The following is a 27,923-nucleotide window of genomic DNA, read 5'->3' on the forward strand; positions in this document are numbered from 1 at the left end:
ATGAAAAGAGCAGAGGCTAAGGTCATGGAAACTGTTTTGTTTGTAAAACCATTACATTGATAGGACATTACATTGGTAGGACAAAAAACATATTATTTTTTATGAGTAAAGATATTCGCAGTTGATTAGAAATTGAACAGCAATAAACAAATCCTCTTTATAGTCGTATTATATATACGTATTATATAGTCGTATTATATATACGTATTATATAGTCGTATTATATAGTCGTATTATATAGTCGTATTATATAGTCGTATTATATAGTCATATTATGTAGTCGTATTATATAGTCACATCTACATATTACCATAAAAAAGAAGACGAACTTGAGAAAGTAGAGAAAACTAAATGAAAGTGCACGTCTAATTTTTGCTGTTTGTCGACAATTGGTTTTAGGAAAAGCTATTGACTTCTAGCCTAGAGTAGTTGGTGACTTCTAGCCTAGAGTAGTTGGTGACTTCTAGCCTAGAGTAGTTGGTGACTTCTAGCCTAGAGTAGTTGGTGACTTCTAGCCTAGAGTAGTTGGTGACTTCTAGCCTAGAGTAGCTGGTGACTTCTAGCCTAGAGTAGTTGGTGACTTCTAGCCTAGAGTAGTTGGTGACTTCTAGCCTAGAGTAGCTGGTGACTTCTAGCCTAGAGTAGCTGGTGACTTCTAGCCTAGAGTAGTTGGTGATCCCCCATTTCTTTATTTTAATTTGATCTTAATGTTGTTTCCTTGGCCAATGCCAACAAAAGCAAGCCGGGCCATGTAAAAAAAAACACAGGAATTCAACAGTATTTAAAAATTAAATTCTTTTGATTTAAGGATGTTCTAGATATAGGATGACAAAATGTTTGTGTCTGGTTCAGTGGTTTCTGTTTGTAGGGTGTAGCTTTGAAGGGGTTATACAGAATAGTAGATAGGTAGTAGATTAGAGTATTTTAGACAGCACAGATTCAGAAAAACTGTAAGTTCATTGAGCCTGAGGGCCTCCATTCGTTGGTCATAATTATTTCCATAAAGCCTCCATATAAGGCATCCTCTCTCTAACTGTCTAACACTAAGTTTTTATAGTCTTTCTAGATTCCGTGTATCTCCATATGATCAATATAGAGACCAGCAAGGGCTGCATACTACAAGATGGATAGGGCACTGCTCTGGTAGAACAACAATAGGCTGGTTGGTTTTATGCCAGCTTCCTGCAGATTGATAAAGGCATCAGTAGCGGGTCTAGTCTTGAATATTATCTAGTCAACATGATCGGAAAAAAGTAAATGTTTCTAAAACTTACAAATCTTCTGCAAGTCTCTCGGCCATAGCCCCTTCAACTTTGTATAATAATCTTTCAGCCTTTTCTATTAGGGTTCACTTAAAAATAACGCTCATTATGCCTATATGAGCCTCTAGGCAGCTCAAAGTGTACTTCACTGTTAACAAATAGAATAACTCTACTGTTAATAAATAACTCTACTGTTAATAAATAACTCCACTGTTAATAAATAACTCTACTGTTAATAAATAACTCTACTGTTAATAAATAACTCCACTGGTAACAAATAATTCTACTGTTAATAAACAGAATAATTCTACTGTTAATAGATAAAATAACTCTATTTTCAATAAATAGAATAACTCTATTTTTACTGAACAAAATTGCTCTACTGTTAATAAATAGAATAACTCTATTGTTAATAAATAGCTCTACTGTTAATAAATAAAATAACTCTAATTTTAATAAATAGAATAACTTTATTGTTACTGAATAAAATAGCTCTAATGTTAATAAATATAATAACTCTATTGTTAGTAAATGATTCTACTATTAATAAGTAGAATCTACTGTCCAATGTTGAAACAATCAAGTTAATACTGTTTTGCCAAAGTCTTTTCTTCAAAATGCGAACACTGAGACACAAATAAGGATAACTCCCTACTTAAACCCAGGACTTCTAATCCTACAATGCAAACTTAGCACTGTATATTATCTAAAGGGCTGACGCGTGTTAAGGTAAAAGCAATATTTTGATGGATTACGTATTATTGGCTAATTAGGGTAGCGGTTTGATCACTATAATATCACTAGCAATCACATGCAAACAGAAGCCTCGCTGCTGTTGATTAGAAATGGAGATAAACAAAGCGTGGTATCGTTACTTTTCCTACGACATATCAAATTTCAGCTTCACAAGATGTATTTTATTTCACTGACACACTGAAGCACATGTACGCATAAAACTCACTGTTTGTTTGAACGCTTCTTTTTTAGTATTTCCTATCATATTTGGCATGTCTAAGGTCTCTATTTTTACTAGGCAAAGGTGTCATGACATCTCGCTACTTTGTCAAAGTTTGACAGCTATTTCATTATCGAGAACTGTTCTGTAAAAAAATATGATATGAAGTGAGATAAGAATATGATATGAAGTGAGATAAGGTGTAAAGATAAAAATGCAGAAGTGAGGTGACACAAGTTCATGAGAGTAGAAGGTGGAGAGAGAAGAAGTCAAAGAGAAACTATCATGGAGGAAAGAGCAAAAGAAATAAGGGTGAAGAGGCTTCATTAACTTTTGTTAAAATGTAAAAAAAGGCTCGTTAAGAAGACGAAGAAGTTGGATTTATTAGCTAAAAAAAAGGGTCCGAGTTGAGGATGTACGCGGTGTAATACTCACTACACTAACTAAGTACGCGGTGTAATACTCACTACACTAACTACAGTACGCGGTGTAATACTCACTACACTAACTAAGTACGCGGTGTAATACTCACTACACTAACTAAGTACGCGGTGTAATACTCACTACACTAACTAAGTACGCGGTGTAATACTCACTACACTAACTAAGTACGCGGTGTAATACTCACTACACTAACTAAGTACGCGGTGTAATACTCACTACACTAACTAAGTACGCGGTGTAATACTCACTACACTAACTAAGTACGCGGTGTAATACTCACTACACTAACTAAGTACGCGGTGTAATACTCACTACACTAACTAAGTACGCGGTGTAATACTCACTACACTAACTAAGTACGCGGTGTAATACTCACTACACTAACTAAGTACGCGGTGTAATACTCACTACACTAACTAAGTACGCGGTGTAATACTCACTACACTAACTAAGTACGCGGTGTAATACTCACTACACTAACTAAGTACGCGGTGTAATACTCACTACACTAACTAAGTACGCGGTGTAATACTCACTACACTAACTAAGTACGTGGTGTAATACTCACTACACTAACTAAGTACGCGGTGTAATACTCACTACACTAACTAAGTACGTGGTGTAATACTCACTACACTAACTAAGTACGCGGTGTAATACTCACTACACTAACTAAGTACGCGGTGTAATACTCACTACACTAACTAAGTACGCGGTGTAATACTCACTACACTAACTAAGTACGCGGTGTAATACTCACTACACTAACTAAGTACGCGGTGTAATACTCACTACACTAACTAAGTACGCGGTGTAATACTCACTACACTAACTAAGTACGCGGTGTAATACTCACTACACTAACTAAGTACGTGGTGTAATACTCACTACACTAACTAAGTACGCGGTGTAATACTCACTACACTAACTAAGTACGCGGTGTAATACTCACTACACTAACTAAGTACGCGGTGTAATACTCACTACACTAACTAAGTACGCGGTGTAATACTCACTACACTAACTAAGTACGCGGTGTAATACTCACTACACTAACTAAGTACGCGGTGTAATACTCACTACACTAACTAAGTACGCGGTGTAATACTCACTACACTAACTAAGTACGCGGTGTAATACTCACTACACTAACTAAGTACGCGGTGTAATACTCACTACACTAACTAAGTACGCGGTGTAATACTCACTACACTAAGTACGTGGTGTAATACTCACTACACTAACTAAGTACGCGGTGTAATACTCACTACACTAACTAAGTACGCGGTGTAATACTCACTACACTAACTAAATGGTTTAGTTCTCTCCAAGTCACTTGGATTTAAACTATAAACCAATGGAATTGGCTCAGTTAGAATGTTGTTCCCAGGAAAGTACCAGATATGGTATGACACGGGACATTCTTTCACGTTACAAACCATTTTTCGGGTCATTAATCAATTATTGCGCAACAAAATATCTTTAAATATTTTAACACGCAGGGCAATATTTGAAATGAAACCCTCTGCTAGAGCTACAGCATCGGATCAGAAAAAATTAACTTTACAAACATCATTTAAAGCCTCGGAATAATCAGATGACAAGATAAGGAGAGGCTGTTGTTACCCAGCATTTTCATCTACATGTATCAGCAACTGAAGGAGTCTCAACCCTAGCATGTTATTATGGGAGAACTGAGAAGGGGAGGACTTAGCCATGAAATGTCTTTATACCTGTGGAGAAGCTAAAAAATATATTCAATGTCGTGTATGCCTTAAGATGTTTAAGAGAAGTTAAAAACTATATTGCATACAAACAGCAACTTCTTTATTTTAGATAATAAATGGATCTTTTCTAGACTTTGCCTAAAGTCCTTATTAACTTTGCAAGAAATTTAATAAACTCGAGAGCTTGCAAGTTATGTGTGATTTTCTTAAATGCTCTGATGAACGAACAAAAGGAAACCTGATAGTTCCACGATTGGCTGACTTATAAAGTAGCTGTGAGGAAGAACAGCTATGTTGTAACAGCTATATGTTGTATATTTTGTATATTTAGGCAGTTGTTACTAAGTCATAGATTTAAACTTTAGTTGCACATACAAAAAATTCCTTAAAGGGCTGGCTAATCCTTACTTTACTAGAGAGAATTTTTCAAACTAAAATTTTATGTTAATATATTAAGTGCAATTTTTTTTAAAAAACATTGGGAAAAAAGTTATTGAAGTGAGGTTAACTTTAGTCATGACAAAATATAGTGTTAGCAATACCTTTAACTTGCACAATTCTGCTGCATCACGAGTAAGAATTTTTTCTATTTGCTAGTTCAACAGTTAAGGAATGACAACTTCAGATTCGTATTGACTGAGAGTTTTCTCATTAAGTATGATTAATCCCATGATATTTAAGCACACTAGGGGGTGAATTCATAACTGCTTGATCATTCGAATTAATTTTGTAAAATAGGTGCTATAACAAATCTGGAACAAACTTAATGTAAAAGTAAGCTGTATGGAAATTTATCAATGTGACATAAATCAAAGATTCTGCATGATGTTAGTAAAAAAGATAACCAGTTATGAACAAAATCAAATGTGTGACTTGAAGAAAATGACGATTACAATTCAAGCAAGTCTGATTTGAGCTTACTCATAATTCCAAAAGACAAGAGAAGGTAAAATCGATATCTAGATATTTAACAATCAATTCTCTACCAGTTTTTATAACATGAAATGCAGTTGCCAATACTTGCAGTTATATACATGTACTATATTTACAGACATGTACTTTACTTGAATGCGTATACGATTGAGTAGAGCAGAGTAGTTGTCTGCTCGCTCGAATCTAATTTTAATTAGAGCTAGCCCCTCACGTTTCGGTGTTGAAAAAGTACGTCTATAGTTCTACGGTAAACGCATCCATTTCGTGTTCTTTCAATGACCTCTTCTCTCAACTTATAGAAGAAACGATGTAACCTCTGAAAGTTAACATAGCCATGCTTATTCGTGTCGTAACTTGCTAGCATGGGTAAGTTCAAATCAAAAAAAGTAAGGAACGACCCCCTTTTGGCTCAATTATCAGAAGACAAGTCAGTACGCCAAAATCCTCGAAAGAAGGACAGTCAAAGAAGTGGTGTGGTAACGGAGCAAAATCCTGAGGAGGTAAATAATTAACATCAAAAAGATCAGATTGTTGCCAATCAATTACAACCCAAGTCTGACGCTCAATGCATGTCGTCTGAGCTTATTATAATATTAGATGTTTTAGATTACGTATATGTGTATTGAAAATTTTTGCTGTATGCTAAAGTGTCCAGTCTGCTCTGAACGCTACTTCTTAAAGGTATAGCCGACGCGTTCTCGGAAATTCAATTCATAACTCTTAAAAACACATTAAACAAATCCTAAAATCTCTTTGCTAGTAAAAACACAATGAGACGAAGAAAAGCTTGTATTTTTATTTGCTTATTGCAAAGTGGTTAACGGTCAACTAAACACAACTATTATCTGGGCCGCATACGAAGGACAACCAAAGTCTGTTTATGCTTTATCTCTGCTCTTCTTCGACTGTCTTTAGTCACCAGGGCTGTATTGTCCAAAGAAAAAGTGGTCAGGAGACTTTCAATTAGTAGTTGCGGACGGCCCGACTGGTCGTGCGGGGAGGGTCTGGGAGGGGAGCTGAAGCGCCCTCCCAGAGAAGGGGGGTTCGGGGGCCCTCCCCCGAGAAAATTTTGAGAATTAGAAGCAACATTAAAGCGTTTTAAAGTGTATCTTGTACTATTTAAGATGGTTATCCAGGTCCTGCCAAGGTGAGTCATTTCATGTCTTGCAAAGAGAGCTTGCTACAGAGTTACATACATGTAGTTTGAATTGTAACCATGTACAGTCATACTTCGACTTACGAGCTTAATGCGTTCCGAGACTGAGCTCGTATGTCAATTTACTCGCATGTTGGTGCAATTTATTTATATATAGAACAATTAAATATGTATTGATTGGTTTCCATACTCTAAAAATGCAAATAAAACACTCAAAACAAGATATTGTAACAGAAAGAACGTGATGGTTATTGTCCTAACTTACCACAAGCAACAAATAAAAAATAATGCAAGGAAATGTGTTAAATTAAAATGTAAAATTAAATACATACAATAGCAGCTAACGCTAGCATTTGCCAGAGAGGGAGATATCCTAGGGAGTTATAGAGAGTTATAGGGAGTTATCTTTCATTACAACAGTTGACTTTGATAAATTTGAATTTTATTAAAGTTTTAAAAAACAAACTTAGAAACAAACTAAAAGCAAACTTTCAATTTTAACGTAACGTAATTAAAATTTCTTCGACGTTCATAGTTTGAAGTTTCTCGCTGGTTAGCTAATTTTTCCTTCGTTTCGCCTTCCCGACTAACCGGCCGTTTTAAGATCTAAGGACGTTTGCCTTTGTCACCCCTTTTAACATGTTGCGATTGGGACGAACACAGGTGTCGTCACAAACGGTTAATGGTACGACCACTAGCCAACTTGTCCGAATGTTAATAATTTTGATAGATAGCACCGGCCTTTTTACATAGCATCGGTCAGTTACGCTGTCACCGGCCAATTGTCTATCTTTTATCCAATGCCTGAGCAGTCTCTCCGTCAACAATCGTGAAGATCGCTGCGCCGTTTAGAAACTATAGTTAGTCTTTTTGCGAACTAAATAAATGCCCTGAATATAATCCTTCTGTTTGATAATTGTGGATGTATTTCTGTCATATTGCTGAGCTAGCTCAATCACGCATTCCCATTTCGCATATTTTTCAATAGTTTTCCGTTTAATATAAATTGTTATCATTTGCTTTTTCTTTGCATTTCATCTTTCATTTTACTGGCAAACTTTCGGTCTACGTACAGTACATTTAATTCACATAATTCTGCACTGAAAATCGTGCGCAAGAAAACCACAGTACAAAATTATAACCTGAGCAGTTGGAAAATACAGAGTGATGCTGTTCTTATAAAACACCTCCGGCCTACTTGGCAACTGACTCACGTGCTCGTATCTCAAACATGGCTCGTATGTTAATGCTAAAACTTGCTTAAAAGCTGGCTCGTATCTCAAGTTTCTCGTACGTTGAAGCACTCGTAAGTTGAAGTATTACTGTATATGTATATTTACATTTATATTCATAAATATACATACATGTACATGTGTACATAGAAGACTAATTGTTATAGCTTGACACTTGTCTTTTAAAATTTAAATTTAAGAGCACCTGCTTTAGTTACATAAATAAGTATAAATAATATATTACATTCACCAAGGAAAGACAACAAATAGATTACTTGGCCTGCTTAAAACTTACTATGTTTAAATTATGGCCACCTAGGAATACAATGACCAACAAACTTGGCCTGCAAACACGAACATACATGTACATGTGTACATAGAAGATTGATTGTTATAGCTTGACACTTGTCTTTTAAAAAGCTCTTCTTCTGTCAATGTGTCCATGCAGACCTGTCAACCTGGTGCTATACAAATGAGGGAGAAATTAGCCTCTAAAGCCTCGTGCTAGCGGAAAAGTTTTTAAATCGGGACCTAAGCCGGTTAACATTGTATTTCAGCTCTAAAATTATGCTTAAGTGAATTACAAAAATATCAAAACAAATCACGGGCAACTTTTATGAAATTAATGTTGTACATTACAGTTCTGCAAAAAAACATTGTATCATATCCATGGTGATGAACATAACTTAAACACAAAACTCTCAAAAGTTTACTGTAAACGAATTTGGTAGTTAGACAGGGATTCTATATCATCTCTACATTTGAGTCTGCACTGATTTGGGATGAGGTAGCTGCTGCTCCTTGATGTTTTAAATTGTAGGTTTTGGCGGACTTTTTAAGGTTTTTGAGTAGGTCAGCTTTCAACTCTGTTTCAAAGCAGCAGGTAGAAAAGTTTATTTTGGTGGCTATCAGAGCATTCACCGTTTCGGAACATAGGTCAGCCCTAGCCTCGGTATGTATTTTTTTAAGCATAGAAAAAACGCGCTCTGTTGCTGCATTGCTGTGAGGTATGCAGAGAATGGCCCTCATTAAAGTCGTCAGTAAGGGATAACGCTCTAATGCCATAGCATCCCAAAACTTTGCTGGTGTTGATTGCGATGCTGGAGTATCATCTAGCTGCAGGTTGACCCATTCCTGATGAATAAGGTCGAGATCAGCAGGCTGCGTAAATATGCCAAGTTCTTTGTATCATGTAAAAGATTTCTGCCATGGACAGTCCATGGCAGAAATCTTTTACAACTGATTCTGTATCTATTTCAACATCTTTATATATATACATGTATGTAATATTAGAAGATTATTTAGACAGCCTGCCCCATGGTGTTCCTTATCCTTGTTTGGATTTGCTTCAATACAGAAATGTATCTCTCGCCAACTGCATTAGTGGCCGGCAAAATCAATACTAGATTAGTGAGCTCCACTTCATCGCTAGTTGCTAGAGCGCAACGTTGCGCTAGAGCGCTAATAATTAGTAGTTGGAAATTCCAAGTGAATGAGCTTAGACTTAAATTCTTAGTAATTAGCCGCTAAAGATCACTAAAAGGTTGGGGCTGCTCAGCTGCCCAGCCGCCTCAGAGAATACGGGCCTGTGAATTTTAGTGTCACGTATGACTTCCACTATAATATACACTGCCGATTTCGCAATTTCCGAAATTTTGACAGAAGAAAAGTGCTCCGGATGGTTCCGGAGTCTCCTAATAGGGCAATACAGTACTGTTAGTCACAATCTGTAAAGTTAAACAATTTTTATACACAACTTTACAAAAACATACAATCAGTCTTACATGGATGCACAGACCCTATATTCTATAAATCTCTGAGAAAAACAAAAGAACTTTCATATATGCTTTTATCCCTATGAGTGTTTTATTCTTTCTGAAGTAAGAATAGGCTACTGAAGAATTTATAATTTTTTTCATTTAGGTCACTTTGAGTAACATCGAGTTGCTATGCGGGTATAAGAAATAAGTTCAAATCGCTCTTGGTTTTAGCTGATATATGAGATGCCACTGGCTTCACTGCATCGGCCATGTATAACTTCAATGAAAATAGTTTTTGAAATTTTGCACGCCTAATAGATTGTTGTAGCTGGTGTTATGCTACCGCAATTTATTTATACCTGTGAGATAACAAATCTGTTTTGAGAGATATTGATCATGTTGTGAGATCAGACTATCAGTTCTTTGTTTGTTAGCTTATTTCTTAAAACTTATTGTCTATTTCATTTATTGAAAAATATTTATTAAAAGTTATAAATACAAAAAAGAAGATGCAATGATGACCCACATGTACAGTAGCATAGCAGTAGTTCTACAGTTTAACAGATACAGTCAATCTAAATTATCTACCCATAAAGCAATAGTTCAGATCTGTTTGTCAGCACTTATCATCGTGCCGCTGTGTTATTGCTCTCAGCTTACGGTATGAATATACAGCCTAAGCTGTTTAACTACAAGGTAGAATGATACCGTTAATAATTGACTATTTCATGACTGGTATGTTTGTTGCTTTGTCTACTGTCTACGGCCAACTAGTTCAAGTATATAACAGCTGCAGCTTTTTATCATGCTGTGAAAGTTTGCTAACAGGACCATGGATATTACTTTTACCAGTTTGGAAAGTAATCGACCCACCAAAGCATTTTGCTTCTTAAGTATACACAGGTTCTCAGTTTTTTAAATCTTATTTTGACCCCAGCCACGGTGATAGCATTGTCATAATGCTGAAGTGTGCCCCAGCCACGGTGATAGCATTGTCATAATGCTGAAGTGTGCCCCAGCCACGGTGATAGCATTGTCATAATGCTGAAGTGTGCCCCAGCCACGGTGATAGCATTGTCATAATGCTGAAGTGTGCCCCAGCCACGGTGATAGCATTGTCATAATGCTGAAGTGTGCCCCAGCCACGGTGATAGCATTGTCATAATGCTGAAGTGTGCCCCAGCCACGGTGATAGCATTGTCATAATGCTGAAGTGTGCCCCAGCCACGGTGATAGCATTGTCATAATCCTGAAGTGTGCCCCAGCCACGGTGATAGCATTGTCATAATCCTGAAGTGTGCCCCAGCCACGGTGATAGCATTGTCATAATGCTGAAGTGTGCCCCAGCCACGGTGATAGCATTGTCATAATCCTGAAGTGTGCCCCAGCCACGGTGATAGCATTGTCATAATCCTGAAGTGTGCCCCAGCCACGGTGATAGCATTGTCATAATGCTGAAGTGTGCCCCAGCCACGGTGATAGCATTGTCATAATGCTGAAGTGTGCCCCAGCCACGGTGATAGCATTGTCATAATCCTGAAGTGTGCCCCAGCCACGGTGATAGCATTGTCATAATCCTGAAGTGTGCCCCAGCCACGGTGATAGCATTGTCATAATGCTGAAGTGTGCCCCAGCCACGGTGATAGCATTGTCATAATGCTGAAGTGTGCCCCAGCCACGGTGATAGCATTGTCATAATCCTGAAGTGTGCCCCAGCCACGGTGATAGCATTGTCATAATGCTGAAGTGTGCCCCAGCCACGGTGATAGCATTGTCATAATGCTGAAGTGTGCCGAGTATTGTTTATAAGGTTCCCTTATTCATTCATTTTTACTGGATCTGAACTCCTTCAAAGCAATTTTCCTTGCGTGTGATGTACCAAATTAACATGGCACCTGGTTTATGCATGACATGACTGTCATAAATTGGGAAAAGCAAACTCGTGTCATCTTTGTGAGTGGCATGCTCATATCAACCATTCAGACATGAAGTAGGCCTACTGTCTCATTTTTAACATCTAAACACAAAGTGTTGAAAAAGGCCTATAATAAATCCATGTTACAGTCAGGAGTCACTTAGGTAAGCTTGTGGTTATTTACTATGTATTACTGACAGCAATGTGAGACTAGTGAAAGTACCCTTTGTTTCATATTTAGCTTTAATGATCTTCTGGTTCTTGCTATTCATTCTAACAGCCAACTCTACCACAAAAGTGTAGAGCTGCACCTCATGTTCTTCCAAATCGTGATAGTCCAATTTGCAGGACATTTGGGTGACTGGCATAAGAAATATGTGTTGAGCTCTATAATAAATCTAAAACCAACTGTTGGAGTTGCAAAACGGTTAATAGAAACTTAAGTCGTGAAAATCCACTGCTTCTATTGGCTAATAATTACGAGTGACGGAATGAATGTGTCACCAAAGCCCTGATATAACCTCCTACCGGCGCGATGCAAAGCATCTAGCGCCAGTGATAAGCCTTTCCTTGCAGGACAATAAACCATAATATAGAGTCATCTTTCTGCCAATCTGTCCCTTCTTCATAGTCACTAGTGAAAACATCTCACCAACATTAGGTTTGCTATGGTAACTTTAATTAAAATTGTAGTGCGCTTCTTCAAGGCATTCTTATTGGTAATATTAGAGTTTCTCTGATCGCTATTGGCCTCTTCAATATCATATCAAAGGTCACTCATTAAAATATACAGAATTTCTAAAATCAAAAAGTGTAGTTCTATGTAATTTTATCACTCATGTTTTTAAAAGGGTTATGGTAGACTAGTTTCACATTTGCAAAACATTTTAACAAAAAAATAAATCGATAAATATATTACAATTAATTCGTCTTTATGTACAATCCTTTCCGATAGTGATGCACTAACTAGTGATGATGATAGTGATGATAGTGATGCATGTATTAACTAGAGTTTTATTATTGGCATGGCTTAATCAATACTGTTAATAAATGTTGGCTACCAAATTCCTGGCAACTATAGGTGCATTTTTTTATAGATATTTTTTATTGATAGTAATTATTTTTTTGGATGACAGGGAAACTTGAAATGGAGGCCTCTCACATGTGTGTGTTGGCTCACATATGCATAGCCACTAGGTAGTACGTACATAGTTATGCATAGCCACTAGGTAGTACGTACATAGTTATGCATAGCCACTAGGTAGTACGTACATAGTTATGCATAGCCACTAGGTAGTACGTACATAGTTATGCATAGCCACTAGGTAGTACGTACATAGTTATGCATAGCCACTAGGTAGTATGTACATAGTTATGCATAGCCACTAGGTAGTACGTACGTAGTTATGCATAGCCACTAGGTAGTACGTACATAGTTATGCATAGCCACTAGGTAGTACGTACATAGTTATGCATAGCCACTAGGTAGTATGTACATAGTTATGCATAGCCACTAGGTAGTATGTACATAGTTATGCATAGCCACTAGGTAGTACGTACATAGTTATGCATAGCCACTAGGTAGTACGTACATAGTTATGCATAGCCACTAGGTAGTACGTACATAGTTATGCATAGCCACTAGGTAGTACGTACATAGTTATGCATAGCCACTAGGTAGTATGTACATAGTTATGCATAGCCACTAGGTAGTATGTACATAGTTATGCATAGGTGATCATAAGTCAATATTTGAATGTACTTGTGTTTACTCTACAGTGTGTTGTACTAGTGTTTACTCTACAGCGTGTTGTACTTGTGTCTACTCTACAGTGTGTTATACTTGTGTTTACTCTACAGCGTGTTGTACTTGTGTTTACTCTACAGCGTGTTGTACTAGTGTGCACTTCACAGTGTGTTGTACTTGTGTTTACTCTACAGCGTGTTATACTTGTGTTTACTCTACAGCGTGTTGTACTTGTGTTTACTTTAGTACAAAGCATAACAAGTTAGTCTTATCATGATTGACCTGGATTAGTTTGGTCTGTTTTCTTTTCAGTATGTGGAATCAAAGCTATCCAAGAAGATCTTAGAGCAGGCTCGTCTGCAACAGGTGGAGCTAGAGGAGCAGTATGGTACTACAGTTAAACCGTAAGCCATACCTCTGTCAAAAACTTCCATTGATCAATCATTTGCTGGATGTTTGTAGTGGCAGTACTGCATTATAAACATACTGCTTGTAGCACAAAGTCAACAAGCTTTTCCGCTACAGTCCAGCTTGATTCTAATTCGGAAGCCTCGGACACTGAAGAGCGAAGCACATTTGAGGAGCAAGCGGTGCAGATAGACCCAGCAGACGAGGAACAGATGAATCAGTTTATGTCAAGCGATCCGATGAAAAGGCGCACGCTGGCTGATATTATTCAAGAGAAGCTCACAGAAAAACGCACAGAGATACAGAGTCAAATGTCAGGTAAGTACATGTGCGGGTTGAGCTCAGCTGTTTACAAGCAAGACATTGTAAAAGTACAGATTCAGTTTCGGTAAGTAATTAGCAGTAAGTACACTTACATCATGGTAGGAATTATAAAAATAACTTTTAGTATTGTATTAGAAAGGGGTCTAAATGCTGTTTTTTTGCGGAATACCCACCCTTCAGCTCTTTCATCACGCTGGTTTTTACAGATGCTACAAATGTAAAAGATTTGGATGAAAGACTGGTGGAGATGTACCGCAAGGTTGGCTTGGTATTGCGCAAGTACCGTAGTGGCAAGATTCCAAAGGCTTTCAAAGTGGTTCCAACCTTGTCTAACTGGGAACAGGTGAGGTTTGAATTGACTGGCCCTTCCCTGAAGGGAGCAAGAGCACATCAACAATTAAAACATTATACTAAAGGTTGACTTGCAACAAAATTTACATTACAGTTATTTGATATCAAAAGATTCACCATGTCTTACTCTGTTGTGTTGTAGGTGCAAAATATGTGAGAATGTGATTACAAGCTCTTAAAAGCTAAAAAACGAACAGTTAATCGCAGCCACACGAGACCGCCGTAGTTTGGATTCCCTTTCCAAAACGGCTCAAATATGATGTAGCTGTGGTAGATGGTTTCTGTTTACACTTTCATGCAACCTTATTCGTCGAAATATTTTCACAAATATACTTCACGCATTCAATAAAACCATGTCTATTGTTCTTACGCGTCTGTTTTATCGTCATTGTAATGCTGTCACTTTTAGCAGTGATATCTTATAACCTACCGTAAAAATTCATTTAATTTTTTAACCTTAACTCGAAGGAGTACATATCATTGTCTGATAATCATGACGAGCCTGTTAGTCACCTGTGATAATCGAAAAGTGCTGCAAAAATTATTTTCGAAGTATTGGGTCTCATGATCAGATTACTACTTGACGATTAGTTCAAGCCAAAACAAAACTGTAAAGTAGCGAGCATCTATATTTGATACGGGGTTTTCGGTAAAACCCGAAGTGTTTGTCATAAACTAGTGCTACGATAAGTTTATTATATAGAACTTTTTATTGGTCATTCAATTCACGTGAGGACATCACGTGACAAGACAATGACCAAACTGTCATGGCTATGTCAGAGAAATAAACGGATTCCAACCTACGGCGGCTTTTCGTTTTTGAGCTTTTAAGAGCTTGTAATCACATTCTCACATATTTTGCACCTACAACACAACAGAGTAAGACATGGTGAATCTTTTCATATCAAATAACTGTAATGTAAATTTTGTTGCAAGTCAACTTTTAAGAGTTTTGAGTATATATTGCTATACACTTTAATTACAAAAAATACAAAGAATAGAAATGTACAGCTGACAGTTGGAATTGCAAATACAAAAAAATGGCTTACATAGCTCCATTTTTCATCTGCTCCCTAATTGAATCAATTAATTTCTGTACACACTAAATTATGTGTTGAATTATCAAATTAGTTTAAAAAATATTTGCATTAATATTAAATTAATTTTTCCTTGAAATAAATTGTATTAAATTGCCAAATAAGTTTACACGAGTAATCATGTTACTAATTAAATTGGCAACCATAGTTGCAGCTAAATTAAATTAAAGGTTTTCAATTTCATTTTGTAAAATAAACCATTTCATGCACCCCTGATGTTGCACGTAGTCGCTTTATTTTATCTTCATGCAAATATTATATATATGATATTTGTTTATATATATTATATATAAATATATATATCTAGATGCTAGATATTGTACATAATGTATACTCTGTCTATTAATACTCAACATAATACATACACTGTCTATAGATATTGTACATGATTTATACTCTATTTGTAGATACTCTACATAATGCAGCCAGAGAGCTGGAGTGCTGCTTCTATCTATCAGGCCACTCGAATTTTCTCCTCTAGTCTAAACACCAAGATGGCTCAAAGGTATGATTATCTTGTAATGATGTCTATTTATATATGTCATCTACTGTATTTAGTAGGTCATCCTTTTAAAAATTGGCCCAGTTGAACTTCATTGGTTTACAGTTTCAACAAAAGGAATCGCAACTCTTGTCTCAAATTTTCTGTACTCAGGCTTCAATCTGCTGTCTGGCCTATGCATGCTCTTTTGAGAGAATGTCAACTCAATTCAATGAAGTTTTACTGTGTATCATGAGTATTGCTGCTTGCTGGCAGGTCATTCATATACCTGTTTACCAACTGTCTATAAGTCAATTGTTAATTATTTACTGATGCTCTAATACAGTGGTTCCCAACTGGTGGTCCATGGACCCCTAGGGGTCCACAGGAGGTTTTGAGGGGGTCCACAGGCTGGAGCCAGTAATGGTTTTTCTAGCTAGATATTTACAGCTATTTCTGTCATAGTGGTTTGATCAATGATATAAAACCCTAAAGGATAGACGACGGCTATCATATGGGTGGGGTTTAATGATCGAAGTCTGTTGGGATTGTGCTAGCCTGGGTTTCCGGGCTAATGCGATTCCCGCGGGGTGGTCGTGTTGTCTTGTTAGGTTTTTGGGTCTAGACTTTTATCACCTATGTGTGTCAATCGCTGGATAGTACCTGATTTCCGGTTAGTAGTACAAAACAACACAACCTGTAACCAGCAAACACGTAATTCTCTCTTTCCCTATTTAATTTCAGCGATATACTAAGATCCATGGAAAATAAAACATTTCAACTTACTTATTTTTACCAATTTTCAGATTGGTAGGAGTTTTAGTATATGCTCAAATTTAAATATAATTTACCCGAAATCGTCCAAACAACGGCCTTCTTTCCGTAGTTTCTGATTAATATTTTTCCACCTATAATATAAAATGGCAAAGTTTTTTGTCGTTGTCACATTGTTTGACCTGGCCAGTAAGATGGGACAGCAGCAAAGCTGTGCAGTTCAGTTTTCATATTCAAAATCTAAATGTAAAACCAAATTTAGATCATTTCACAATGGCGACTATTAATATCACTAGAAATTCCCCTGTCATACAGCCCATGACCAAAGTGATTTTGGAAAAAAGAAAAGGTACTGATGGTTGAGAAATGCAATATTAGCAGTCAAATGGCACTGCAGTGCAATAGGATAACTGCAATGGTAGCTGTAATGTACTGGGTATGGGTGTTATTATATACAACAAACAGCAATAATGAAAGGAAAAGATTATATGTTTATATCTCTCCCCCTGCAGTAGGAGAAATACAATATTAGAAGTAAAATGCACTGATATTATTAGAATAACCAATATTATTAATATAGTAATACAGTAATAATAGAAAACCAATGCACAATTTTGTTTACATTTCAAAACGTAATAGCTAACAATATCAAGAAGTCGTGATGTCTATATAGATTTTTAGAAAATCTATTTAACAACGCTATTTAGAAAAAATAATAACAGTAACATATTGCCCATCATCGATGTTGTTAGTGTGACTATAACATTTCAATAGTCATCCAAACTTATAATTAAATATTGTAATAATCTCATAAAAATTGTTAGAAAAAAATATCATCGCCATTTCCTTTACTTTGACTGCGTTGGACATCAGCTAGAATACCAAAGTACTCAAAAGCGTCTAAAATGTCAGTTACTTTGAAATCGGCAAAAAAGAAACGATTATATTTCAGTACTTCTACGTTAATTACAGAAACCTTCGGTAATTCGACAATGCTATGGACTGGTGAAATGTGCACGTTGTTTTTTTGTGAAATGCGCACGACTTAATGGTTCTATTCTCTGTCGCTCGGCGTTTCAATTGCCGGTCTTAATTTTGATAAAAGTAAGGCTTGGCAAGTTTTAATAACGATTTTCGGCCAAATTAATCTGTCTATTTGTGTATAATCCGTTCAGATTGGTAAGTTTTAAGATACTGTCAACACTTTTCAAAGACTTGGTAATATATTTAAATAGGTTTATATGTGTTTTGTATCGTTATTATACTTAAAAGACTCTACAGAAAAATGGTTAAATTTGTTGGTGAGATTTCGGTACAAGGGTTTGCGACGTTGTTGATGAATAATTTTCGTGAGTTGTGTGCACATGCATTTATCATAAAACTCAAACATTTGCTCCGCTTGTTTGGTCGCGGGATGAATGCTTGTTAATGGCAGCTGACTGATCATAATTGTGACAATATTTGGCAACTATATTTATTTGACAACAAAATGAAACCAGCAGATCGTTGAAAAAACCAAAAATGTTTTTGAAGATAAAACCATTGAAGAATTGTGGCCTTCAATGATTCATCCATATCCACAGACAGCCAAACACGCCCATCGAACTCTGTTCCCAATTGTGTCTACATACTTATGCGAGTCCGCTTTCTCCTTTATGGCTGTTCTCAAATCGAAACAATGAAACCGACTGGGACTTTGTCAACCATTTCCCCAAAGATTGAGAATTTGGTGAAAAACAAGAAGTATTTTCGTCTATATCACTAACAAACTGAAAATGAACAGTCAAAGCAATTTAGTATAGCATTGCTTTATGTAAGTAAATAAAGAGAAACATGTCAAATCTATTGACTCTTACATGTATATTATTCTAATTTATAATGTACGCCAATTTAAAATACATTGTTATAAGCACCATATATTATGATGTTTATAAAGGGGTCCATGACTTTGAGATAAAGAGCTCAGGGGGTCCATGGCTCCAAGGTAGTTGGGAACCACTGCTCTAATATGAGGGTGATCATTGCTTGTGTAGATCTGGTCCCTCAATTTATGTCTAATAGCTGGTGTACATTTGTCATTCTAGCCAATATAATGATATGTAAAGCAATTTTTCTAACCAAAACTTACTGTCATGCAGAAGCACTGATTTCTGTGGAAGGAAGGAAAAACAACCAATCAGAAGTGTTTGAATATATAATAAAATTCTGTTTTTGTAGGGTTTTATAAAAAGTGCTGTATTTCACACATAATCATAATAATAATCATAAAACAATAAATTTAACAAATTTTCATGTTTTTTTTATTGAATGAATGAATTTTGTCTGAATTTGAATTGAGTACATTTTGTATTTTAATTTATATTGAATCTTTCATCTCCCCCAACTATTCACTAGGAAGCTTGGCTATCTTTCATCTCCCCCAACTATTCACTAGGAAGCTTGGCTATCTTTCATCTCCTCCAACTATTCACTAGGAAGCTTGGCTATTTTCATCTCCATCAACTATTCACTAGGAAGCTTGGCTATTTTCATCTCCCCCAACTGTTCACTAGGATGCTTGGCTATTTTCATCTCCCCCAACTGTTCACTAGGATGCTTGGCTATTTTCATCTCCCCCAACTATTCACTTGGAAGCTTGGCTATTTTCTTCAAATCTGAACCAGCGATTAACGAATTATTCCTGGAACATCAAACAACGTACCTTGTAACTGAGAGACTATAACTTGACCCAGATCATATCCCGATAATATATGATTGGCACTACATAACATGTGAGAACTAAGTTGTAGTGAAGTGGAATATTTTCACAACTTACTTTTCACAACATACATGTGAAGACTTATAGCTACTCTACTATAAATACATTTCTCTATCTCAACAGTCATTATAGATTTCATATAACAAGCAATGTACGGATGTAGACTCTAGACTTTATGCTAATAACAATATTGAATACATCTATTAATTGTCTATTATATTATAGTTATTATATTAGAATGTGTATGACTTTTCATTGGCAATCATCAACAAAATGATGTTTTTCGTTATATGCCAAGAGGAATAAAAAGTCTCATAGACGCATACATAGAGGCGATACTGTGTCAATAGTATACACTTCTAAGTCGAACAGATGTCAATGGTTTTCCCAAAAATTGTGGAGTATCTATAAAACTTCATCTGTCCGCAAAAATTAAAATGTGCTATATGATCCACCACTTGTGCGCTCACCATTTGAGGCTTGCTAAATCAAATGTGTTTGAGAAAGCATGGGTGAGTATAAAATAATAACTAGTCATAATATAGATCATTTTCTGTGCTTTTAAGCTGTTACACCTCATTCATGACTTTTTTAAATTTTAGGTTTATAAACCTAATCCTACTGCCAAGAGTGCGGGATGACATCGCTGAGTACAGAAAACTCAATTTTCATTTGTATACGGCCGTTAGCAAAGCCTTGTATAAGCCTGCAGCATTCTTCAAAGGGTTTTTATTACCTCTCTGTGATGTAAGTGGACTGTTATGTCGTGTCTCTCTCTCTTTTTCTCTCTCGGTTATCTTTGACAGTTGTCTCTGTCATGTATATAAAGTGTTATACCCGTTTTCTCTGTAGTCTCTGTCATGTATATAGAGTATTATACCAGGTCTCGCAGTAGTCTCTGTCATGTATATAGAGTATTATACCAGGTCTCGCAGTAGTCTCTGTCATGTATATAAAGTATTATACCCGTTTTCTCTGTAGTCTCTGTCATGTATATAGAGTATTATACCAGGTCTCGCAGTAGTCTCTGTCATGTATATAGAGTATTATACCAGGTCTCTCAGTTGTCTCTGTCATGTATATAGAGTATTATAACAGGTCTCGCAGTAGTCTCTGTCATGTATATAGAGTATTATACCAGGTCTCTCTGTAGTCTCTGTCATGTGTATAAAGTGTTATACCCGTTTTCTCTGTAGTCTCTGTCATGTATATAGAGTATTATACCAGGTCTCGCAGTAGTCTCTGTCATGTATATAGAGTATTATACTAGGTCTCTCAGTTGTCTCTGTCATGTATATAGAGTATTATAACAGGTCTCGCAGTAGTCTCTGTCATGTATATAGAGTATTATACCAGGTCTCTCTGTAGTCTCTGTCATGTATATAAAGTGTTATACCCGTTTTCTCAGTAGTCTCTGTCATGTATATAAAGTATACCCGTTTTCTCTGTGGTCTCTGTCATGTATATAGAGTATCATAAAGGGTGTCTCTCAGTATTTTGCTAGAGTTGATCACCAGCTATATATACGCGTCATACAGGCTTTATGAACATACACAAGTGAACTTTTGTAAGCCGTTCAGTTGAATCGTCATGTCATCCCTTACATCTTTTGTAGGGAATGACACATGCTTTGTGTCTGAATCCACAATAAAAAATCATCATGTCATTCCTTACACAGCCCCCCTCCCCCCTTCTATATAGCCTTTAGAGTTCACGTACACAAATGGGAACTATGCAAGTTATGTTGTAGTGCAGACAACTTAGTTTTTGGTGTTGTTTGGTTAGTACTCTTTCAGTTGAAACAGTCACAGTTGATGAGTTGTAAAAGTCACTCGTTATCTGACCCATGAGACCCTCGTATGTCATATCCAGTTGAACCTTACCTTCTGGCTGTCTCTGCATAAAAGCTCTTTAATATACGGTGCAATATCTGAACAAACATTTGTCTTTTGTAGGAAGTAATTTCCAGTGTATGATGTCTCAAGTAATGTAGCTTTATAACTAATTTCGAAATTTGTTGAAACATTTGTAATTGCAGCAAACAGCTGGTACAAATTAGAAATGTACAAAAATAATAAAAGTACATAAGCTAACTTCATTTTCATATTAGTTATATTTAGTGTAAGTTAGAGTAAGTTACGCAAAGTATTTTTATCACTCATTCTACTACCAAATTTATATATATGGTATATGTAGGTATCGCATAATTTACACTTCTATTCGCGTATCTCTAATTAATAATAAAATCTCGTTTACCCACTAGTACTGTGCTTATTTAGTTTTTACATGATTTTATTTAATGCTGTATGTAATGCATATCTAATGTTGTATGTAATGCATATCTAATGTTGTATGTAATGTATATTTAATGCTGTATGTAATGCATATCTAATGTTGTATGTAATGCATATCTAATGTTGTATGTAATGCATATTTAAAGCTGTATGTAATGCATATCTAATGTTGTATGTAATGCATATCTAATGTTGTATGTAATGCATATTTAATGCTGTATGTAATGCATATCTAATGCTGTATGTAATACATATCTAATGCTGTATGGAATGCATATCTAATGCTGTATGAAATGCATATCTAATGCTGTATGTAATGCATATATAATGTTGTATGTAATTCATATTTAATACTGTATCTAATGCATATATAATGCTGTATGTAATGCATATCTAATGTTGTATGTAATACATATCTAATGCTGTATGGAATGCATATCTAATGCTGTATGTAATGCATATCTAATGTTGTATGTAATATATATTTTATGCTGAAAGTAATGCATATCTAATGCTGTATGTAATGCATATCTAATGTTGTATGTAATGTATATTTAATGCTGAAAGTAATGCATATCTAATGCTGTATGTAATGCAAATATAATGCTGTATGGAATGTGTATATAATGCTGTATGTAATGCATATATGTTGTATGTAATTCATATTTAATGCTGTATGGAATGCATATATATTGCTGTATGTAATGCATATCTAATGTTATATGTAATATATATTTAATGCTGAAAGTAATGCATATCTAATGCTGTATGTAATGCATATCTAATTTTGTATGTATTGTATATTTAATGCTGAAAGTAATGCATATCTAATGCTGTATGTAATGTGTATCTAATGCTGTATGTAATCATTTCAAGTTTATTGTTTATTTGGGCTATGCAATTAATCAAAACAAATACGTACAAGATATTCTTATCAGAAAATTTACTCCAACATTTAATGGTTTTGACATGCAGAGCAAATATCGGAATATATTAATTTCATATGTAAATGTTTAGCTGTACTATATACTCGGTATGCCATGCTCATAGGGTGCTGTATTTTGTTTTAGTCTGGTACCTGCACTTTGCAAGAGGCTGTTATTATTGCTGGTATCCTACATAAAGCATCCATACCCATGCTACACTCTGCAGCAGCCATATTGAAATTGGCAGAGATGAAGTACAATGGGGCCTGTAGTGTTTTCCTTCGTACCCTACTTGACAAGAAGTACGCGCTGCCTTATCGAGTCATTGATGCCGTTGTTTATCACTTCCTTGGGTGAGTGCTCTACCAGATTTTTATCTCATTGAAAGTCATGATTTACGTTCATACGCTCTCCAAACAGCATAAAATTTTAAGCTGCCAGATATGAGTATTCTATTTCATTGTTTAATAGTAGTTTCTTTTCGACGCAACATTTTAATCGAACTATCCCACAATGAAACAATCCAACATTTTAATCAAACTATCCCACAATGAAACAATCCAACATTTTAATCAAACTATCCCACAATGAAACAATCCAACATTTTAATCAAACTATCCCACAATGAAACAATCCAACATTTTAATCAAACTATCCCACAATGAAACAATCCAACATTTTAATCAAACTATCCCACAATGAAACAATCCAACATTTTAATCAAACTATCCCACAATGAAACAATCCAACATTTTAATCAAACTATCCCACAATGAAACAATCCAACATTTTAATCAAACTATCCCACAATGAAACAATCCAACATTTTAATCAAACTATCCCACAATGAAACAATCCAACATTTTAATCAAACTATCCCACAATGAAACAATCCAACATTTTAATCAAACTATCCCACAATGAAACAATCCAACATTTTAATCAAACTATCCCACAATGAAACAATCCAACATTTTAATCAAACTATCCCACAATGAAACAATCCAACATTTTAATCAAACTATCCCACAATGAGACAATCCAACATTTTAATCAAACTATCCCACACTGAAACAATCCAACATTTTAATCAAACTATCCCACAATGAGACAATCCAACATTTTAATCAAACTATCCCACAATGAAACAATCCAACATTTTAATCAAACTATCCCACAATGAAACCATCCAAAATTTTAATCAAACTATCCCACAATGAAACAATCCAACATTTTAATCAAACTATCCCACAGTGAAACAATCCAACATTTTAATCAAACTATCCCACAATGAAACAATCCAACATTTTAATCAAACTATCCCACAATGAAACAATCCAACATTTTAATCAAACTATCCCACAATGAGACAATCCAACATTTTAATCAAACTATTCCACAATGAAACAATCCAACATTTTAATCAAACTATCCCACAATGAAACAATCCAACATTTTAATCAAACTATTCCACAGTGAAACAATTCAACATTTTAATCAAACTATCCCACAATGAAACAATCCAACATTTTAATCAAACTATCCCACAATGAAACAATCCAACATTTTAATCAAACTATCCCACAATGAAACAATCCAACATTTTAATCAAACTATCCCACAATGAAACAATCCAACATTTTAATCAAACTATCCCACAATGAAACAATCCAACATTTTAATCAAACTATCCCACAATGAGACAATCCAACATTTTAATCAAACTATCCCACACTGAAACAATCCAACATTTTAATCAAACTATCCCACAATGAGACAATCCAACATTTTAATCAAACTATCCCACAATGAAACAATCCAACATTTTAATCAAACTATCCCACAATGAAACCATCCAAAATTTTAATCAAACTATCCCACAATGAAACAATCCAACATTTTAATCAAACTATCCCACAGTGAAACAATCCAACATTTTAATCAAACTATCCCACAATGAAACAATCCAACATTTTAATCAAACTATCCCACAGTGAAACAATCCAACATTTTAATCAAACTATCCCACAATGAGACAATCCAACATTTTAATCAAACTATCCCACAATGAAACAATCCAACATTTTAATCAAACTATCCCACAATGAAACAATCCAACATTTTAATCAAACTATTCCACAGTGAAACAATTCAACATTTTAATCAAACTATCCCACAATGAAACAATCCAACATTTTAATCAAACTATCCCACAGTGAAACAATCCAACATTTTAATCAAACTATCCCGCAATGAAACAATCCAACATTTTAATCAAACTATCCCGCAATGAAACAATCCAACATTTTAATCAAACTATCCCACAATGAAACAATCCAACATTTTAATCAAACTATCCCACAATGAAACAATCCAACATTTTAATCAAACTATCCCACAATGAAACAATCCAACATTTTAATCACACTATCCCACAATGAAACAATCCAACATTTTAATCAAACTATCCCACAATGAAACAATCCAACATTTTAATCAAACTATCCCACAATGAAACAATCCAACATTTTAATCAAACTATCCCACAGTGAAACAATTCAACATTTTAATCAAACTATCCCACAATGAAACAATCCAACATTTTAATCAAACTATCCCACAATGAAACAATCCAACATTTTAATCAAACTATCCCACAATGAAACAATCCAACATTTTAATCAAACTATCCCACAGTGAAACAATTCAACATTTTAATCAAACTATCCCACAGTGAAACAATCCAACATTTTAATCAAACTATCCCACAATGAAACAATCCAACATTTTAATCAAACTATCCCACAATGAGACAATCCAACATTTTAATCAAACTATCCCACAATGAAACAATCCAACATTTTAATCAAACTATCCCACAATGAAACCATCCAAAATTTTAATCAAACTATCCCACAATGAAACAATCCAACATTTTAATCAAACTATCCCACAGTGAAACAATCCAACATTTTAATCAAACTATCCCACAATGAAACAATCCAACATTTTAATCAAACTATCCCACAGTGAAACAATCCAACATTTTAATCAAACTATCCCACAATGAGACAATCCAACATTTTAATCAAACTATCCCACAATGAAGCAATCCAACATTTTAATCAAACTATCCCACAATGAAACAATCCAACATTTTAATCAAACTATTCCACAGTGAAACAATTCAACATTTTAATCAAACTATCCCACAATGAAACAATCCAACATTTTAATCAAACTATCCCACAGTGAAACAATCCAACATTTTAATCAAACTATCCCGCAATGAAACAATCCAACATTTTAATCAAACTATCCCGCAATGAAACAATCCAACATTTTAATCAAACTATCCCACAATGAAACAATCCAACATTTTAATCAAACTATCCCACAATGAAACAATCCAACATTTTAATCAAACTATCCCACAATGAAACAATCCAACATTTTAATCACACTATCCCACAATGAAACAATCCAACATTTTAATCAAACTATCCCACAATGAAACAATCCAACATTTTAATCAAACTATCCCACAATGAAACAATCCAACATTTTAATCAAACTATCCCACAGTGAAACAATTCAACATTTTAATCAAACTATCCCACAATGAAACAATCCAACATTTTAATCAAACTATCCCACAATGAAACAATCCAACATTTTAATCAAACTATCCCACAATGAAACAATCCAACATTTTAATCAAACTATCCCACAGTGAAACAATCCAACATTTTAATCAAACTATCCCACAGTGAAACAATTCAACATTTTAATCAAACTATCCCACAATGAAACAATCCAACATTTTAATCAAACTATCCCACAGTGAAACAATCCAACATTTTAATCAAACTATCCCACAATGAAACAATCCAACATTTTAATCAAACTATCCCGCAATGAAACAATCCAACATTTTAATCAAACTATCCCACAATGAAACAATCCAACATTTTAATCAAACTATCCCGCAATGAAACAATCCAACATTTTAATCAAACTATCCCACAATGAAACAATCCAAAATTTTAATCACACTATCCCACAATGAAACAATCCAACATTTTAATCAAACTATCCCACAATGAAACAATCCAACATTTTAATCAAACTATCCCACAATGAAACAATCCAACATTTTAATCAAACTATCCCACAGTGAAACAATTCAACATTTTAATCAAACTATCCCACAATGAAACAACCCAACATTTTAATCAAACTATCCCACAGTGAAACAATCCAACATTTTAATCAAACTATCCCACAATGAAACAATCCAACATTTTAATCAAACTATCCCGCAATGAAACAATCCAACATTTTAATCAAACTATCCCGCAATGAAACAATCCAACATTTTAATCAAACTATCCCACAATGAAACAATCCAACATTTTAATCAAACTATCCCACAATGAAACAATCCAACATTTTAATCACACTATCCCACAATGAAACAATCCAACATTTTAATCAAACTACCCCACAATGAAATAATCCAACATTTTAATCAAACTATCCCACAATGAAACAATCCAACATTTTAATCAAACTATCTCACAATGAAACAATCCAACATTTTTATCAAACTATTCCACAGTGAAACAATTCAACATTTTAATCAAACTATCCCACAATGAAACAATCCAACATTTTAATCAAACTATCCCACAATGAAACAATCCAACATTTTAATCAAACTATCCCACAATGAAACAATCCAACATTTTAATCAAACTATCCCACAATGAAACAGTCCATGCATGCAACTTCTATCGCTGAAGGCTTCTTCCTTCCACTATGCGATTACTAACTAGATGCATCCAGGGTTTCTCAGCTATAGATTGTGGCTAAGGGTGTGCCGATAACATGATGGTTACATAAAGATCACCGAAATATTGTGTTGGTATTTCATAGCATATCGTTGTTCAACTTCTTAGCTTTTGTATTTAGGTTTAAAAATGATGATCGAGCTCTCCCAGTCCTTTGGCACCAGTGCTTTCTCGTGTTTGTGCAACGATACAAGGAGGACATGTCTAGTGAGCAAAAGGAATCATTGTACGAACTCCTCCGAAAACATTGTCATGAGAAAATAACTCCTGAGATTAGAAGAGAAATTGCGAACTCTAAATGCAGAGATGTTGAGTTGTCACAGCCCTCAAATATGGGGAGCATGGAGATGTGTTAGGAACGTACTCGGGCACTATTTGTACAATTGTTTGTTTCAATTACTATATTGTATATCATTGATTTCAAAAAGAATGTTTCTAATTAAAATTACCTTATTAGGTAAATCCAGGAATATGCAGGCAATGATACGGATCTCATTACACGGGGAGACTAAACACATGACAGACT

At 35.1% G+C, this 27,923-nt stretch overlaps 1 protein-coding gene across 1 annotated transcript; it reads left to right on the forward strand.

Moving 5' to 3' along the window:
- Positions 1–5,658: 5,658 nt before the first annotated feature.
- Positions 5,659–27,859, forward strand: LOC137391939 (bystin-like). Its single transcript, XM_068078503.1, has 8 exons — positions 5,659–5,821; positions 13,444–13,535; positions 13,628–13,857; positions 14,070–14,206; positions 15,719–15,816; positions 19,927–20,071; positions 22,689–22,897; positions 27,519–27,859. Exons 1-8 carry the CDS (start codon positions 5,684–5,686, stop codon positions 27,751–27,753), a joined length of 1,284 nt encoding a protein of 427 aa, XP_067934604.1. The 5' UTR covers positions 5,659–5,683; the 3' UTR covers positions 27,754–27,859.
- Positions 27,860–27,923: the final 64 nt, after the last annotated feature.

This window comes from Watersipora subatra, chromosome 3, assembly GCF_963576615.1.
Source record: "Watersipora subatra chromosome 3, tzWatSuba1.1, whole genome shotgun sequence".
Classification (NCBI taxonomy): domain Eukaryota; kingdom Metazoa; phylum Bryozoa; class Gymnolaemata; order Cheilostomatida; family Watersiporidae; genus Watersipora; species Watersipora subatra.

Coding starts and splice junctions, on each gene's coding strand:
- LOC137391939 (XM_068078503.1), top strand. CDS start 5,684: ATGGGTAAGTTCAAATCAAAAAAAGTAAGGAACGACCCCCTTTTGGCT. Junction 15,817..19,926: donor AACACCAAGATGGCTCAAAG/GTATGATTATCT, acceptor TTTAAATTTTAG/GTTTATAAACCTAATCCTAC. Junction 20,072..22,688: donor TTTTATTACCTCTCTGTGAT/GTAAGTGGACTG, acceptor ATTTTGTTTTAG/TCTGGTACCTGCACTTTGCA.